Here is a 14,566-nt window from a genome sequence, read left to right on the forward strand (position 1 = left end):
GTCTTTGCAACATTGACTCTCCTCTAAGTTGGAGAGTCTGCACAGTGAGCAGAGGTCGGCTGCTACAGGAAGTAAATAAAACTGAGTTAACTGAGTTACTTTTTTTAGTGCGTTATGAAATTTAGATTAATCTCCATAGTTAATGCTTTAATTTTGGCAGCCCCAATTAATTTGCATTTATTATTTTTTTGAAAATGCTGCAATATTGTTTTGTGAGTATATATTTATTTATTTATATTGTGCTCGAGTATTTATTCCTTTTTGATTTGGTTTGGTACGGCGCATTTCCTGAGCGAAGAAGAAACGAGAGACAGAGGTGAATTAGAGCGAGGCTGTTCATGTCTGAATAAAGACGCAACAAAAGACTGTCCTGCCGTGTTGGTTGTCTTTAGCAAGGAAGACGCCAGAAGAAATACATAAAGTCAAACCTATATTGTAAGCCGCCATACCACGGCCTCCGGAGATAAGGAAGAACAATTTTTAAGGGTTACTCTACCAACACGTACGTCACGACTATCGCCGGGGCAGGTGGGGACTCAGCCGTGCATGTGTCAGCCAAGCAATTCATCCTAATATACATGTATAGATCGTGGTGACCAGCAGCCTTGATCAATGCAGCCGCTGGTAGCTATGGAAACCTTAATCACGCGATAAAAAAATTGACGGCGTCAAAAGGGGGTTGGATTAACGCCGAAAATAACGTGCTAAACAGCCCTAATCTTAATATATTTGATTTTTCATAATAGATTTCTCAATGCATGTGTAAAAGATCCAGCCCCAACAGCAAAGGGTTTGAACAATCCAGAACCATATGCAATCGATCTGCGGCAATAATCCTTGCCGTTCACGGGGGATAAGGACCAGGGGTCCGTTTCACAAAGATGGTTTAGTGAGAACTCAGAGTCTGCTAGTCCTGAAATGAGGTAAACTCTGAGTTTTCCGTTTTAAAAAGGGAGATAACTCAAACCAGAGAAAGAGGGGTAACTCTAGCAGGTTTCAGAGGGATAGGTAACTTAATTTAAAGTGGAAATCAACCCAAACATATTTTTTTCAAGAATATTTACAAGCACAATAATAGAACAGAGGAAAACTGCTTGCTTCCGCCTATTAATTGATTTCATTTAGGGAGGAGCGCACTTAACAGCTAATGAAATATAAAAACATTGTTCAAACAGTTCAGACCTCGGCATAATCTCATGCGGGTACACTGAAAAAAATGCTGTTTGCATTTGCTCAATTATATTTTGTCACTTGGTTGCGCAAAATAAAATAATCTGGAGCGAGATACATTTTTTAAGTAGTCTACTTAAAAAAACATATCTGGATTCAGATGATTATATTTCGTGCAACCGCATTGAAGAAATACAATTTAGTAAATTCAACAGAACCCTTTTTCAGTGTAGTAAAGATAGATAAATGACCACCAATATTGCCAAAGTAACTCCAGACAAAGAAATCTCATGTTTTCTGATGGCCTAAGGTTCTTATACTGATTTTAGATAATTTGATGTGATTTGAGATTAAATAATTTGAATTTGTTTTAAATAGCAGCTTTTTATGAGTCAGTACACATTTGTTCACACTACGGCTACAATGTTTTATAGGAATCAATATATTTTTTCAGTCAGTATCGTTTTGTTAAGAAACTCCCTTTAGCCTTTAATCCCTCAGAGTAACGCACAGAAACACGGCAGAGATACAATGATTGGCCATCATTATATGGTATTAGAGTTAAGTCATCAAGAAAACCAGTCATTTTTCCCCTTGAGAATAAAAAAAATCAGCTCCCTGTTAAAAAAAAAACAAAAAAACAAGACTGTGAAGTCGTAAATCCGTGGATCGAGTGTTAAGAGTTAACAACTCTTTTTTTTTTAATTCATTTCAGTCGTTTCTAGCTTCAGATGGCTTCAGGCAGCAGCATATTCCTACACAGCCGTGAATGATCACATTTCTCAGTATTGTCCAGCTAATTCAATGGATATTTAACTATGCAGCCATATTGCCTCACATGCTATTTACTTTGGAGAGTCTGGCTGTATGTAGTAATGGTTTAGAGATGACATGTTCTGGCAATGATGAGTGACGAGTCTGTTATTCTTTGTCTTAACCACTGATCCTGATTTTGTAAAAGGCAAATAAGTAGTGCAGTCGTCTCTCTGCTGGGTGGCGCTGAGTGTACAAGTCACGCCTCGCTACCATTATGAGGCCCAAATAAACAAATCAAATCCCCCAATATTGTAAGGTTTCACAAAGTGTAATATTTGGACACGAGGCAAAATCCACAGTTAGAAAGTCATCTGTGAATCTGCTCCTCTGTGTGTAGTAATGATGCAGCTTTATGATATAATATCCATTGTAAATCATTTCAATTAGAAATGTAAATGTGTATGTACAGTAGTGAATGTGTAATCAAATGATCTTTACAATTGACACCAGCAAAGCTCATTTTTGTTAATTCCACACACCTTTATGCCTTGGAGTATTTTTCCCATTTTTGCGTTTAAAGGCAGCATACTTTGAATTGTCATGATTGATAGAGAACCTTCATATATTTGCTAAATTTGTTTTCAAATCTCAGTCATGTAATGACAGAACAACATTCATTTAAACAATGTTTACTCACTTTCACTATCTTGAAACAAGTATTTTACCCTCAGTATTTAGGCCCAGGGCTATTTTTCCTGATCTGTTGAAGTCAACACCCCCTCTGCCTACTTTGTTCGAACTTGTCAGCTGAAGGTATGAGTCACACAACTTATACATAAAATCACCAGACATTTGCAAGGAAGAGCACGGCACATTCTTTTAGCACCTGCACTCAATACCTGGAGGAGATATCATTTGTTGGAAAAATTATCCGAGAGGTAACTATAAGTCATTTCCTTTTTTCCCCCGCAAGAGATAAAAATTGCTTAAGATTAAGTCTGATACATATAGATACATATTAGTGCACTATTTTGTCTGCACTTCTGCTGTTTCGTGAGGTAGTAAAACCTGACATTTGCTTCAAAACAATAACATAACTGCAGCCAAAAGTAAAATTAAAATGAATTTTACAATAGTGTTGGTGTCAGATTTATTTAAATAAATAAGAGAGGCATAACATACTGTATATATAGCCTATATAGTGTTGGACACGTCCTGAATTGCCTGTTCCACTCATAATCTAAAAATCGTAAAAATATATATTTTAAGAATTACAATGTTCAATATGGAAGCAAACTCCTGAGCCTTTGCTTGGATATTAGACTATAGAGATCGCTGGTTTAGATATTTTTGGATTCGTGTGGATTTTTGCATGTGAGTGACTTTGCTGTGGACTCCATCTTTTATTTGATCAGATCACTCCTTTCAATAACAAACAATATAGTAGTATCGTACCATCTCCATCAGTTTTGTAGTTTTTTCATTGTTTTAATTGGCATGACTGTTCATATCATGCATTTCATACTTTTTGACAAATATGGGTTTGATGTTTGAAGCAAAACACATCATTTAAATCTAAAAGAAAAAAATGCCCAGGTGCACATCTGTTCAAAAGCTGCAATTGCTCACTTATTTAAATTATCGAACAGCAACAACAATCATATTTTGTTGTATGTTCCATTTGGCGTGTTTGCACTACAGCAAGATTTGAGTTTTTCTGTGACAACTTTACTGTAGCACATATTATAACATTAGAATACGAAGGTAAAATAATTTTGCTCTTATTCTATATGTGCATCCAAAGCCTCTCATGCTATGGGATTAGCTTTAAAATGGGGGTGAAAAAAACAATCACTTTTGTAAACAATAAAATCAGATGGTCAGACAGAAACTTAAAACCTCAGACATGTTTCAACAGTGTTACTCGTTACCAAATACTTTTGGGCTATGTTAAGTAAAACACTTTTCTGAAGTGAACAAAAAGCCGCACCCTTTTTCAGCTTGTGGTAAACACATTTAATAGTAGCATGCTACGTTCTGGAAAAACCTTTGCCCTGGAGCCACAAATTCAAAAGAAGAAACGTGACAGCAATATGGGAATTATTCAAAAAGTCAAAGAGTTAAATGTTTGCTGTTTTCAGAGTTTCAAATTTGAAGTTTTTTACGTTTGTATTATACTATATTTTGAATATAAATCAACTATTTTTCCCTGTGACCGCTTGTGATAGTTTGTCACACACAATGTAGATCAGGGGTGGGCAATTAATTTTGCAAAGGGGCCACATGAGAAAGTGGAACACTCGCTGATGGCCAAGCCAACATTTTCACCACAGATTTGTCTGTATTATTTTTTAATGCGTTTAGGAAAAGCATATTGTACTGCTTCACTAAATTGCTAAGATAAGCAGATATGATATGTATTGTTATGATTAGGAAATCAGTATAGGCAGTCATTAATATGACATCCTGACACTTTAAAAACTACAACTCTAATTTATACAGTGATGACTTAAAACACCTAATGCATACATTATACTGCAGATTTGCATATGATATTATCAGGCAAAATCTTATTGGCCCTTTTTTCCCCCGCCATGCAGGAAATACAAATGTTGCTAACCTTAGGACCACTGTTGCCAATTTTGCTCGTCTTTTTTTTTTGCTGCGGGGGTAGTTACTTGAGGGGTCGGAAAAGTCGCTAAATATAGTAACGTTACTAAATTGGCAACATTGCAGACACAAGTTATAGCTTTTACTTGCTACCTCGCTTGTACTAGTATCCACAAGCGTGCACAAATAATAAAAGCACAACTTTCAAAATAAAAGCACCACATATTTTGCTTTTTACTTTAATTTCATGGTCATTGTTAAGGCCGGTCAGAGACTTTGGGCAGGCCGGATGTGGCCTCTGGGTCGAACTTTGCCCAGGTCTGGTGTAAAGTGATGGTTCACTCATCTGACTTTCTAGCAGCCAAAGTGGCTACAATTCCCACTCAGGAACAGTTTCAATGTGACTGTGAATGGTTTTCTGTCTTCATATGTGTCCAGTCATTTGATTGGAGGACTATGGTATAAAAGATGGTTGGAGGGATACTTAGGAAATATGATCAAAGTGTTTGTGTTCCCACACATGACAACAGGAGTGAACTGAATAATTTCCAGAACAAAACAATGTATGTGGGGAGGTTTTTCTTTTCCAGGAGTGTATCATAATCATATCATAAGAGATGTCATGTCGTTACGTATGTGACTTTATGTATCTTTAGTTACACAAGTTGTGATCAGGATTTTGGGAACAACCGTTACACCATAATTATAATTAATGATTATAATTATTGCAAACAGAGGTGGGTATTCATCAGTGCGTTTGTCTGCCTGTGAGTTCTCATCAATATTTCAGGCCCGCCCAGTTAGTCAGTCAGCCAAACGGCGTCGAGAACGGACTTACCGGTACCACGTCACACGCAGGTGCCGCACACTTGACATGCAGCCAAATAAATTCAAAATACAACAGTGTTGTATACCTTTCAGCCCGACATACTACAATGACGTGTCCCATGTTGTTTTCATTTCACCAATCACCACACTGCGCGTGTGTGTGGTTCTGTTGTTTTCATTTCAAATCAGATCAAGTGGATCCAAAAAAAGCTAAAAATGATTCACGGTTTCACACAACAGTCATTGGTGAAATTTTAATTTGTGCTCAAAAGAATTAGATTGAAACTGTATATTACGAAAAAAGTTTTTCTTTTTTCGCGAGAAGTCTTGCATTATCATGCATCAACACCTGTTGTGAATTTTGCTGTTCAGGTCCTTGTTGGAGAATAGCAAAATAATATGGTTTTGGCTGGCAATTAAACCTGGGCAGCAACCATGGTAGACACCTTTGTGTTTGTGTTTAAGCCTAAAATATTGCAGACGTCAAATCCTTTCAACGAGCGGAACATGTTTCGGCACACCAGTCCGGAGAGCCAAAAAACATGGCTATTAAGTTAAGTTTGTCGGTGCCGGTTTGAACATGAAATTGGCAAATAACTACAGTATCAGTCATCCTAAGCCTTTGGCTGTGTCTTGTCAATGGTGGAATCAAAGACTTAAAAAAAAAAAAAAAATTATAACACGATGGAACATTGAATCCTCTTTTTCCCTCTAGGTAATCATTTCTCCTGTGCTAAAGCAAAACCAGTTCTGTTTGGATCATCAAAGGCACCAGAGGCAAAATCATCACCACTCAAGGGCCGTTGTCGGCTGCCTCATCAGGCGGAGGGAGTCCAGTAGCCTCAAACGCTATCATGAGTTCAGGGGCGGGGTTTCGCTCTGGATTAGGGTCCTCTAGCATGTCGTCTGGGTTTGTGACTGTCGATGATAAGAGAGAAGGGAGTCCAGGTACTGTGACCTTTACAAAGGTGTCCAAAACCTACAGTGCTGATGGATTTGGGCAACCAAGGAAAGGTTCGGCATCTGCAATTTCATCTTCGCCTATTCTGAAGGATAGGAAGCTCATGACGACCATGGCAGCAACTCACTCTGATGTTTTTGACGGTTAGTCATATTGTGGGTTCTCTTCAAGATTTATCAGTTCATACATCAGTTATTTAATTTAAGCAGAGATGATGAATGGACACATTTGATGTGTTGACATGTTTCAGGGAGCTCAAGTACAGACTCATCTCCGGAGTATTCCAGGAAGGAGTATGGTGAGTGAGTCACAGTGAATCACTTAATTAAAACGCTTAGGTAAGTGCTTATGTAATCAAACGGCCAATCTTTTTGTTTTGTCTTAGGCTCCTCAAAGGCAACGTCAGGTTCCACCACACGAGGGAGATCTCAGAGTCGAGGTACACGTGCAGTTCTGAAAGCAGCAAAGTGGTAGTATGTGAATAAATTTAATTAAATTAAATGGGTTGGATTTCATATGGAAAAGTGTGGGCATGAACTGAGGTAGGCTCAGACCAATAAGACTTAGGCTTTACGCAATCAGGATTTTGCGGCCGATCAGCGATCAGCCATCAGCGAGTTTGAAAAACAAAACAAAAAAAAAACAGATTCAATCAGAAGATGGAGCAATATATCTATTTAAATAACTTGTATATTTACTCCCCAGTCAACCTCCACCATAGTGAAAATGCATTGGAAAATTGTATAATTTAAAACCCCAAATTCTTCAAAAAACACATTTAATATAACATGTAATGTTTACTTGTTCTCCCCTGACATTAATGAAAAAAATGCATGAACATTGCCAGTCATTCAGGTGGAAGGGGCCTTTTGCTAAAACAAGTCCATGGCCTCCTTTTCACCGACGGTATCTACCCTACTCTACTCTACTCTGCTCGGCAAAAGCCGAGTCTCCACTGACAAATCTACCCGGTTCTACTCAACTTGCTTGTTTTTTGTACCTACTCCTTTGTGGTTCTAAAAAAAAGTAGCCCGGTTCTAAAATGTGATGTAAATATTGTAGGCCAATGATTGGTCCGAGATAATCATCATCAATATGCAGCTGCACAAACCACCACCCCGGGAAAACGGCCTCCATTAACGACCAATGACAAAGAGAGGGAAAAGAATAGCTTCCAAGTAGATAAACACTTGGACTTTTGAGCAGGTTTAACATTACTAGCTGACCAAGATGTGCAGAGACAGCTGGATAGGTCCATGATGAATGAAAAGGTGTTCGTTCCATTGTTTTTGTCAGCATGTGCAGTGCACGCTAGCTATGGTTGCTGTAACATGACATCACTAGCGAGATGAGGAGGGGCTTCGGGTAGTGGCAGTGGCAGTGGAGACGCACTGTTTTTTGAGTGTAGAGTAGAGTAGAGTAGAGTAGAGAGATACTGTCAGTGGAAACGAGGCTTTACTTACCAGCTACGCCTGCTCCTTTTTGTAGCACAGAGATAAAGTAGCATGGTCGAGAGACACGTACGCTACTCGCTTCAGAAAAAACAACAGCCATAGATATTAATGAATAGCTAGCATACGCTGCTTTAGAACTGCGTGCCTACAGCGATGCTAAGCTAACATCCACGCTTTCCATTACATTTGAAGAGACTCTCCCCTGCCAACATTGCTGCTACATTAGTGCATTTTTTTTAGCCCGCTCTAGTCTACTGTATGTCAGTTTTAGTTTATCTAGAAAACAGCGCAACCTAGAAACGTGATCCATCTCTGTTGATGCAATTCGCCACAGCACCAGTAAACAATGCTGTGGCGAATTGTGGCCATTTCTATAACTAACAGACTTCAACAGTTACTGTATTGTGCACCTGTCAACAGGTTTGAAGGGTGTGTGTCTGCTCCAGATTACATGTTTCAAGGCTCTTCAGAATGGTACCATGTTTTGTTCCAAGTCATTCTTGGATATTTTTAGCTGTGCGTTTTTGGGCCATCCTGTTGGAGGACACACTGGGCAAAACATCTCGCTGTATGCTTTGACAGTCTTAATATTTCTTTGCAACCGGTACAGATTCAAGAAACTCCGGGCAAGATGATGATAATATTCAAACAAGTTGGGATGTTTTTGCTTGCAGAGAGTGAGATTCGAGCCAGACTTCAGAATGCTTCTCCTTCAGCGTGTTGTGAGTACCACTGTTTTCATGTCAATAAGATGACCACAAATACAACACGTTCACTTTGCTCTTATAGTATTTGCTGGCTGAACACCAACTGTTGACATGCACTTGGCAGGGACTGAACTGGGTGACGTGAAGCGTCTGCTGAGAGGGAGTCAGTCGGAGAGCACCAGCACCATTCAGTCCCCGAACAACTCTTTGCCCATTCCCAAGAAGGCCAGTGTGGAAACTAGAACCATGTCTGAGAGCATAAGCACCATTCAATCAACAAACAAGTCTTTGCCCATTCCCAAGAAGGCCAGTGTGGAAACTAGAACCATGTCTGAGAGTATCAGCACCATTCAGTCTCCTAACAACTCACTGGTCATCCCCAAGATTACCGGTGTGGACACTAGGATTGTGTCTGAGAGCACCAGCACTATTCAGTCTACAAACAACTCGCTGATTATCCCCAAGATCACCGGTGTGGAAACCAGGATCGGGACGGAGAAATCAAAACCAGGTTGAGTTATCTGTCACCAAGAAATTCTGCATTCATTTCATTGCCCACTCCTTCAGCTTGTTATCGCCTTTAAATGGAAAAAATATTGCCCTGCCTTGATAACAAGAAATATCAGGAGTTCTCAAGTTTATGAACTCTCATGTCCACGCTAGGTCTGCCCACAGCTCCAGATCACTATGGTGGTGTTTGGCCGGGAACTGTTAACAGCAGCTACAGTTATAATACAAACCCCAACAACCTAACCACAACATCTACCACCATTTACAACTCAGGTCAGTCAAATAAGATATGATACCATATCATCCCAAGTGATATGTTTACTAATTGTGCTGGGTGGGAATTGGGGGGTTGTGTTTGAATGTTGTTTTAATAATTGTATATGTATATGGAGGGCGGCACGGTGGTCGACTGGTTAGCACGTCCGCCTCACAGTTCAGAGGTCGCGGGTTCGATCCCGGCTCCGGCCTCCCTGTGTGGAGTTTGCATGTTCTCCCCGTGCCTGCGTGGGTTTTCTCCGGGCACTCCGGTTTCCTCCTACATTCCAAAAACATGCATGGTAAGTTGATTGGATACTCTAAATTGCCCCTAGGTGTGATTGTGAGTGCGGATGTTTGTCTCTGTGTGCCCTGCGATTGGCTGGCAACCAGTTCAGGGTGTCCCCCGCCTACTGCCCAAAGACAGCTGGGATAGGCTCCAGCACGCCCCGCGACCCTTGTGAGGAGAAGCGGTACCGATAATGGATGGATATATGTATATGGGTATATTTGCTATGATTGCTTTTAGAAGTGATTACCCAAAATAGTTGCAGTATGTTAAAAATGGACCTCAATTATAATTGCTCATCCCCATAGTTATAACTTTTATTGATACAATTTGTAGTTATACACATTTGTATTTGGTGTCCAGCGATCAATTTTTGAATAGAATATTTTGAATTTTATCAGTTTTCTGGTCTAGAAAACAATCCATATACAGTATTAAGTACATACAGTACATACTCCTGTTCTTTTTAGGCATAATATGCACTTCAAATGAATGTCTGCTGTGTGTTTTGATATTTTACACAATTAACAGTATTTGCATTTAGGAGGAGGGCGAGGAGGACGAGGTGGGGTAGTAGGAGGAGGAAATGTTCAGAACAATATGGCCCTAAGCTCTCCCCCTGTGCACAGTGGACTATCTGTCAGCAGCACCGGTAAGTCTTTTCTTGTCAAAACACTGCCATGATTCATTCCAGTCCAAGGACGGCAAGTAATAAGACCATGTACTTTTTTTTTTGGTCCATCAGTGCCAGTGTATGGTGTTCAGAATAACCTGATCAGTACCACCAGCCCTGCTGTTGTCCCTCCGGCTGCAACAAACACTGAAATAGGTAAAGGAATGAAGTCTAGAGATATTATCAAGATTTTAATACCATATGTAATACAGAAAAATTATTAAGGATGTGAGAAACAATATTATTAAAGTTATATCTTTACTAGGCAAGGCAGTTTTATTTATATAGCACATGTCATACACAAGGCAACTCAATGTGCTTCACATAAGCAAAGACAACACCTACAAGCATTTACAAACACAACAGTTAATATTTGAAAGGCAAAGCGGAGTAAACAAAAGCAGCCAACAAAACTACTAGAATGTACGTTGAAAACATTCAAGCACGTTAGAACAGTTAAAACAGTTAAAAGTAACTTAATAAAAGTGGGGTTTCTAAAATATATAAAAGGAAAAAAATGATGACAATTGTCTAGAGGACCTTAATCAAAGGTATGAGAAAAAAGCAAAGTTTTTTTACCTGGATTTAAAAGCATTTCCAGTCGGGGCTGACCTCACTTCTGTTGACAGCTGATTCCATTTGTGTGTAGCGTAACAGCTAAATGCAGCTTCACCATGTTTACCTTGAACTCGGAGTTCCACTAATTGACCCAAGCCTGCAGCTCTCACAGCCCTACAAGGTTTATATTCAATAATCATTTCATTCATGTATTCAATACCCAGACCATTCAGTGATTTATAGACCAGTAGCAACATTTTAAAATCTATTCTACAGTTGATTGGGAGCCAGTGTAAAGCCTTTAGGACTGGAGTAATATGTACTAATACTAGTTCCCTTATCCCACAATGAGTTATTTCTTTTCCTCTCCCCTCAGTTTATGGCGTGCAGAAAAATGTCTCGAGCCCTGTAATCAGCACAACCACAGGTAAGAAATTTCTTATTGCAATTGCATGTGCAATTTGTATAAAAATATAAATATGACTCCTTTGACTTTCTTACTTTTTAGAAAAAGTTAACAATTTTATGTTTTTATTCAAAAGTATTTTAACTTAAAGGAGATACCAGACCTGTGGCCAGAGCCCAACTTATGTGGGACACATGAAATGCATGGGTGGGCCCAATTTTTGTAAATACCCCACATACAGCATTCACTTTGCGCCATATATTTGGATATATTTGCGTCACACTGCCGCTCCCAGTTCATAGTCTTGAATGGCACCCTTTGCAACAACCGCTGGCTAGTATTGTCATAGACAACATTTACCGATCATCTCCATGGGTGCCATCCTGAGTACATCGATGCCACAGCTGTATTGGATGTGGCAAAGTGAAGCTATTTGTGAAGATGCCTGGTTCACTTGCTCCTTGGAGACATATCATCAAGCAACAACTCACTGGATTAATACCGAACCATTGGTTTTGATTGTATTATGTCATTGTAACTCAATTTTCTGAATATAAGAATATTTGCCAATCCAATATGGCGGATGTACTGAGATATCGCTTGAAACGGACCACCCGGTTCAACAAGTGACTGCAGAAGAAATTTAAATAAAAAAGGAAAAGAGAATCGGTCTTTATTTTAGATGTCCGAAGGATTTGTGGCTCCCATGGTTTCTTTTATGAAACGGGTTCAAATGCCTCTTTAGGCGCCGACACTAATGTAATACGTACGTCCCTCCTCACTTATCATGAGTGATTGTGCCAGCGAGCGTCTAAACGCGCAATAAAGGAAATTGCCTAATGTCTAAATAGTACGATCAATCGTCACCGAAATGTATGTTGACACCTCTACTGATACGCACATCAACCTCAGAAAATATTAGAATGATCACAAAGTATTACGAATTTTATAGTTCTCTTCTCCACTTCCGCTTACTACAAAGCTTTTGTCACTTAATGAGGAAAACTCTTTGTCCATAAAATACAAAATACCGTGGAGATTGTTGTGATAGTTTTAGAGGTTGATGTGAGCATAATTGGAGATGGCCATATACATTTTGATGATGAGTGAGTTACATTTATTTTCTGCCAAGTCCCTGTGTATCACAGTGTCCTCGGCTCTCGTTAGTTAGATTTTACTGGTCATGCCTGGCCACATTACACAATGCCACACAAAAAAACCTGCAGATTCATTTTGATATACTGTATGTGCAGGACCTTCGCACAACAACGCTGACATAAATTAATTTGTCGCATATGAGCCTGCCTACCGAACATTATTTTGAGTAAGGCTGTGATTAGCTGTTGCAGATGTCAGTTTTCTTTCAAATTTTTTTTCATGTCTTAGTGATACAAAACTCAATGTCTGTGTTTCACATCACAGAAATCGCTACCATGATCAAATAAAATAAAAAATATAATCCAAAATTTTAATTTTAGAGATCTGTGCCTCAAATGCATCAGCATCTTTGTGGGTGGGCATGGCCCCCTATTGCCCGCCCGTGGCGACGGGTATGGGAGACACTATGCATTTTTTGCCACAATTTAAACAGGTCCCACATGTTTTTTTTTTTAAATGCATGTTTATATGTGTTTTTTGTCACGACTGGTAAGAACCATGTATTAACATGTATTACAACAATCATTTTTGTCTTGCAACAGACAGTTGTATTTCTGCGCATGCAAGTTTCTGAACCTTAAAAAAAACCTAAATGAAAACAAAAACAAGCTCATCAAGAAAGGGCGCGTTACACCATCTGTGGAGCAAGCCAAGTCAAACCAAGACAGGCAGAAGCTCAAAAGCAAGTATTTGAGCAGTACACTGATTCATACTACTGTATATTTCATTTCACATTTCACATTTTATTTATATAGCACTTTTCATACATAACAATGCAATTCAAAGTGCTGTAAAACATCCAAAGCAAAACATAAAAAGAAGATCCATTCACGCCCTCCCACCCAAGACAGATATCCACCAGTACATCAGTACTCACTCACACACACCCGCACAAAGTGCATAACCTGGTAAAATATGTTAAAAAGACATGACAAGGCACAGAGAAACCATATGAGGAAAGGGTACTCAAGGAGAGCTCATTCGCGCTGAGGGGAATGACGGCCCACGGCCACAGGGGTGCCACCACCACAGAGATCCTGGCCCGGATTATACAGGCGGACCCCACACAGAGTGTAGAGGCCGGCAGCCACCAGGACCCAAGGATTCCCTGCAATGACAGCCCACACGGGAACGGCAGCCACCCCCAAAACTGCAACCCCGCCCGCCCCCATTTCAGAAGCAACAGATAGTGTATTTAAACACAAACGGTGGAAAAACACATGTCGCTCGATACATTAATGATATGTACAAGTATACTAAGTGCAAGTGGCCATTGTACAGTGTGACCTGGCTCCTGTCCAAAGTCAGCTGGGATAGGCTCCAATTCACCCACGACCCTAACAAAGATAAGCTCAGCTGTATAGAAAATGGTGGATGAAATTTTAACATGAGCTTTTCTTTCATCGTATTTGACCATTTTGTTATGGTTGTATGTTTCTTTGAGATGTGCTAATATATACATACTGTAATTCTGACTTGCCTGTTTCATGCAGTGCGTCCCAGAAGTCCTTCTCCTGATGAGGCTTTGGGCAAAGAGTATAAGTTTGTGATGGTAGAAAAGGACAACGCACCTGTCAAGAAGGAGTCAGAACGACTTGTCATGACCAAAGACACCGGCAAACAATTCATGTCTGCTGCTCCTGCAACTTCTACAATGTCTGCTGGTACCACTTGAGACTTACTGCAAGCATATTTTAGCTCTCGTGTACAAAACAATAAACTATTTAGATGGCAAGCTTTCAATGCAATTAAGTTTGCAACGATTTGGAATGATGATTGCTCGGTGTTCTCTTGTAGCTGCCTACTCTGACGATTCACTGATGAGAGAGAAACAGAAGTTTTCAATTGGCACAATGAATGATGAAAGGGATGCGAAAGGTACTTCAAATGATACTACATTGATCCTTTGCGTTATGGGGCATGGGACCATGTATTTGTTTATGTTTATTAACAGTAACTCATTGTTTTATTTCCGACAGCTGCACTCCTGAAATATGGCTCGAAAGATCAAGTCGGCTGCGCAGGTATCGTAAATTGTCCCACTGTTACTTAATAGTCTAACTTGGTTTAAAATGTCATATACATGTATATGTAAATGACTTTTCTATTTTTCTATCTTTAACAATCACTTCACTAATACCCCTGATTACTCTTGTCTTGGTTTTGGGTTATTTTAAATTAAAAACAAATTGGACATACAGTATACTGGATGTCAAGTATGAGATAACTGG

At 39.5% G+C, this 14,566-nt stretch overlaps 1 protein-coding gene across 1 annotated transcript in view; it reads left to right on the forward strand.

Moving 5' to 3' along the window:
- Positions 1 to 2,788: 2,788 nt before the first annotated feature.
- Positions 2,789 to 14,566, forward strand: part of LOC147145547 (uncharacterized) — a 31,082-nt gene continuing 19,304 nt past the window's right edge. Inside the window, exons 1-13 of the mRNA XM_086033529.1 lie at positions 2,789 to 2,864; positions 6,080 to 6,468; positions 6,576 to 6,623; positions 6,711 to 6,764; positions 8,454 to 8,501; positions 8,611 to 8,997; positions 9,150 to 9,269; positions 10,085 to 10,192; positions 10,286 to 10,369; positions 11,148 to 11,198; positions 13,829 to 13,999; positions 14,133 to 14,213; positions 14,315 to 14,359. Of these exons, the coding sequence (XP_085889655.1) occupies positions 6,219 to 6,468; positions 6,576 to 6,623; positions 6,711 to 6,764; positions 8,454 to 8,501; positions 8,611 to 8,997; positions 9,150 to 9,269; positions 10,085 to 10,192; positions 10,286 to 10,369; positions 11,148 to 11,198; positions 13,829 to 13,999; positions 14,133 to 14,213; positions 14,315 to 14,359 (1,447 nt within the window). The 5' untranslated portion in view covers positions 2,789 to 2,864; positions 6,080 to 6,218. The remainder of the gene's footprint in view (positions 2,865 to 6,079; positions 6,469 to 6,575; positions 6,624 to 6,710; positions 6,765 to 8,453; positions 8,502 to 8,610; positions 8,998 to 9,149; positions 9,270 to 10,084; positions 10,193 to 10,285; positions 10,370 to 11,147; positions 11,199 to 13,828; positions 14,000 to 14,132; positions 14,214 to 14,314; positions 14,360 to 14,566) is intronic.

Source organism: Filicampus tigris, chromosome 6 (genome assembly GCF_054856515.1).
Source record: "Filicampus tigris isolate MCC_2025a chromosome 6, RoL_Ftig_1.0, whole genome shotgun sequence".
Taxonomy (NCBI): Eukaryota; Metazoa; Chordata; class Actinopteri; order Syngnathiformes; family Syngnathidae; genus Filicampus; species Filicampus tigris.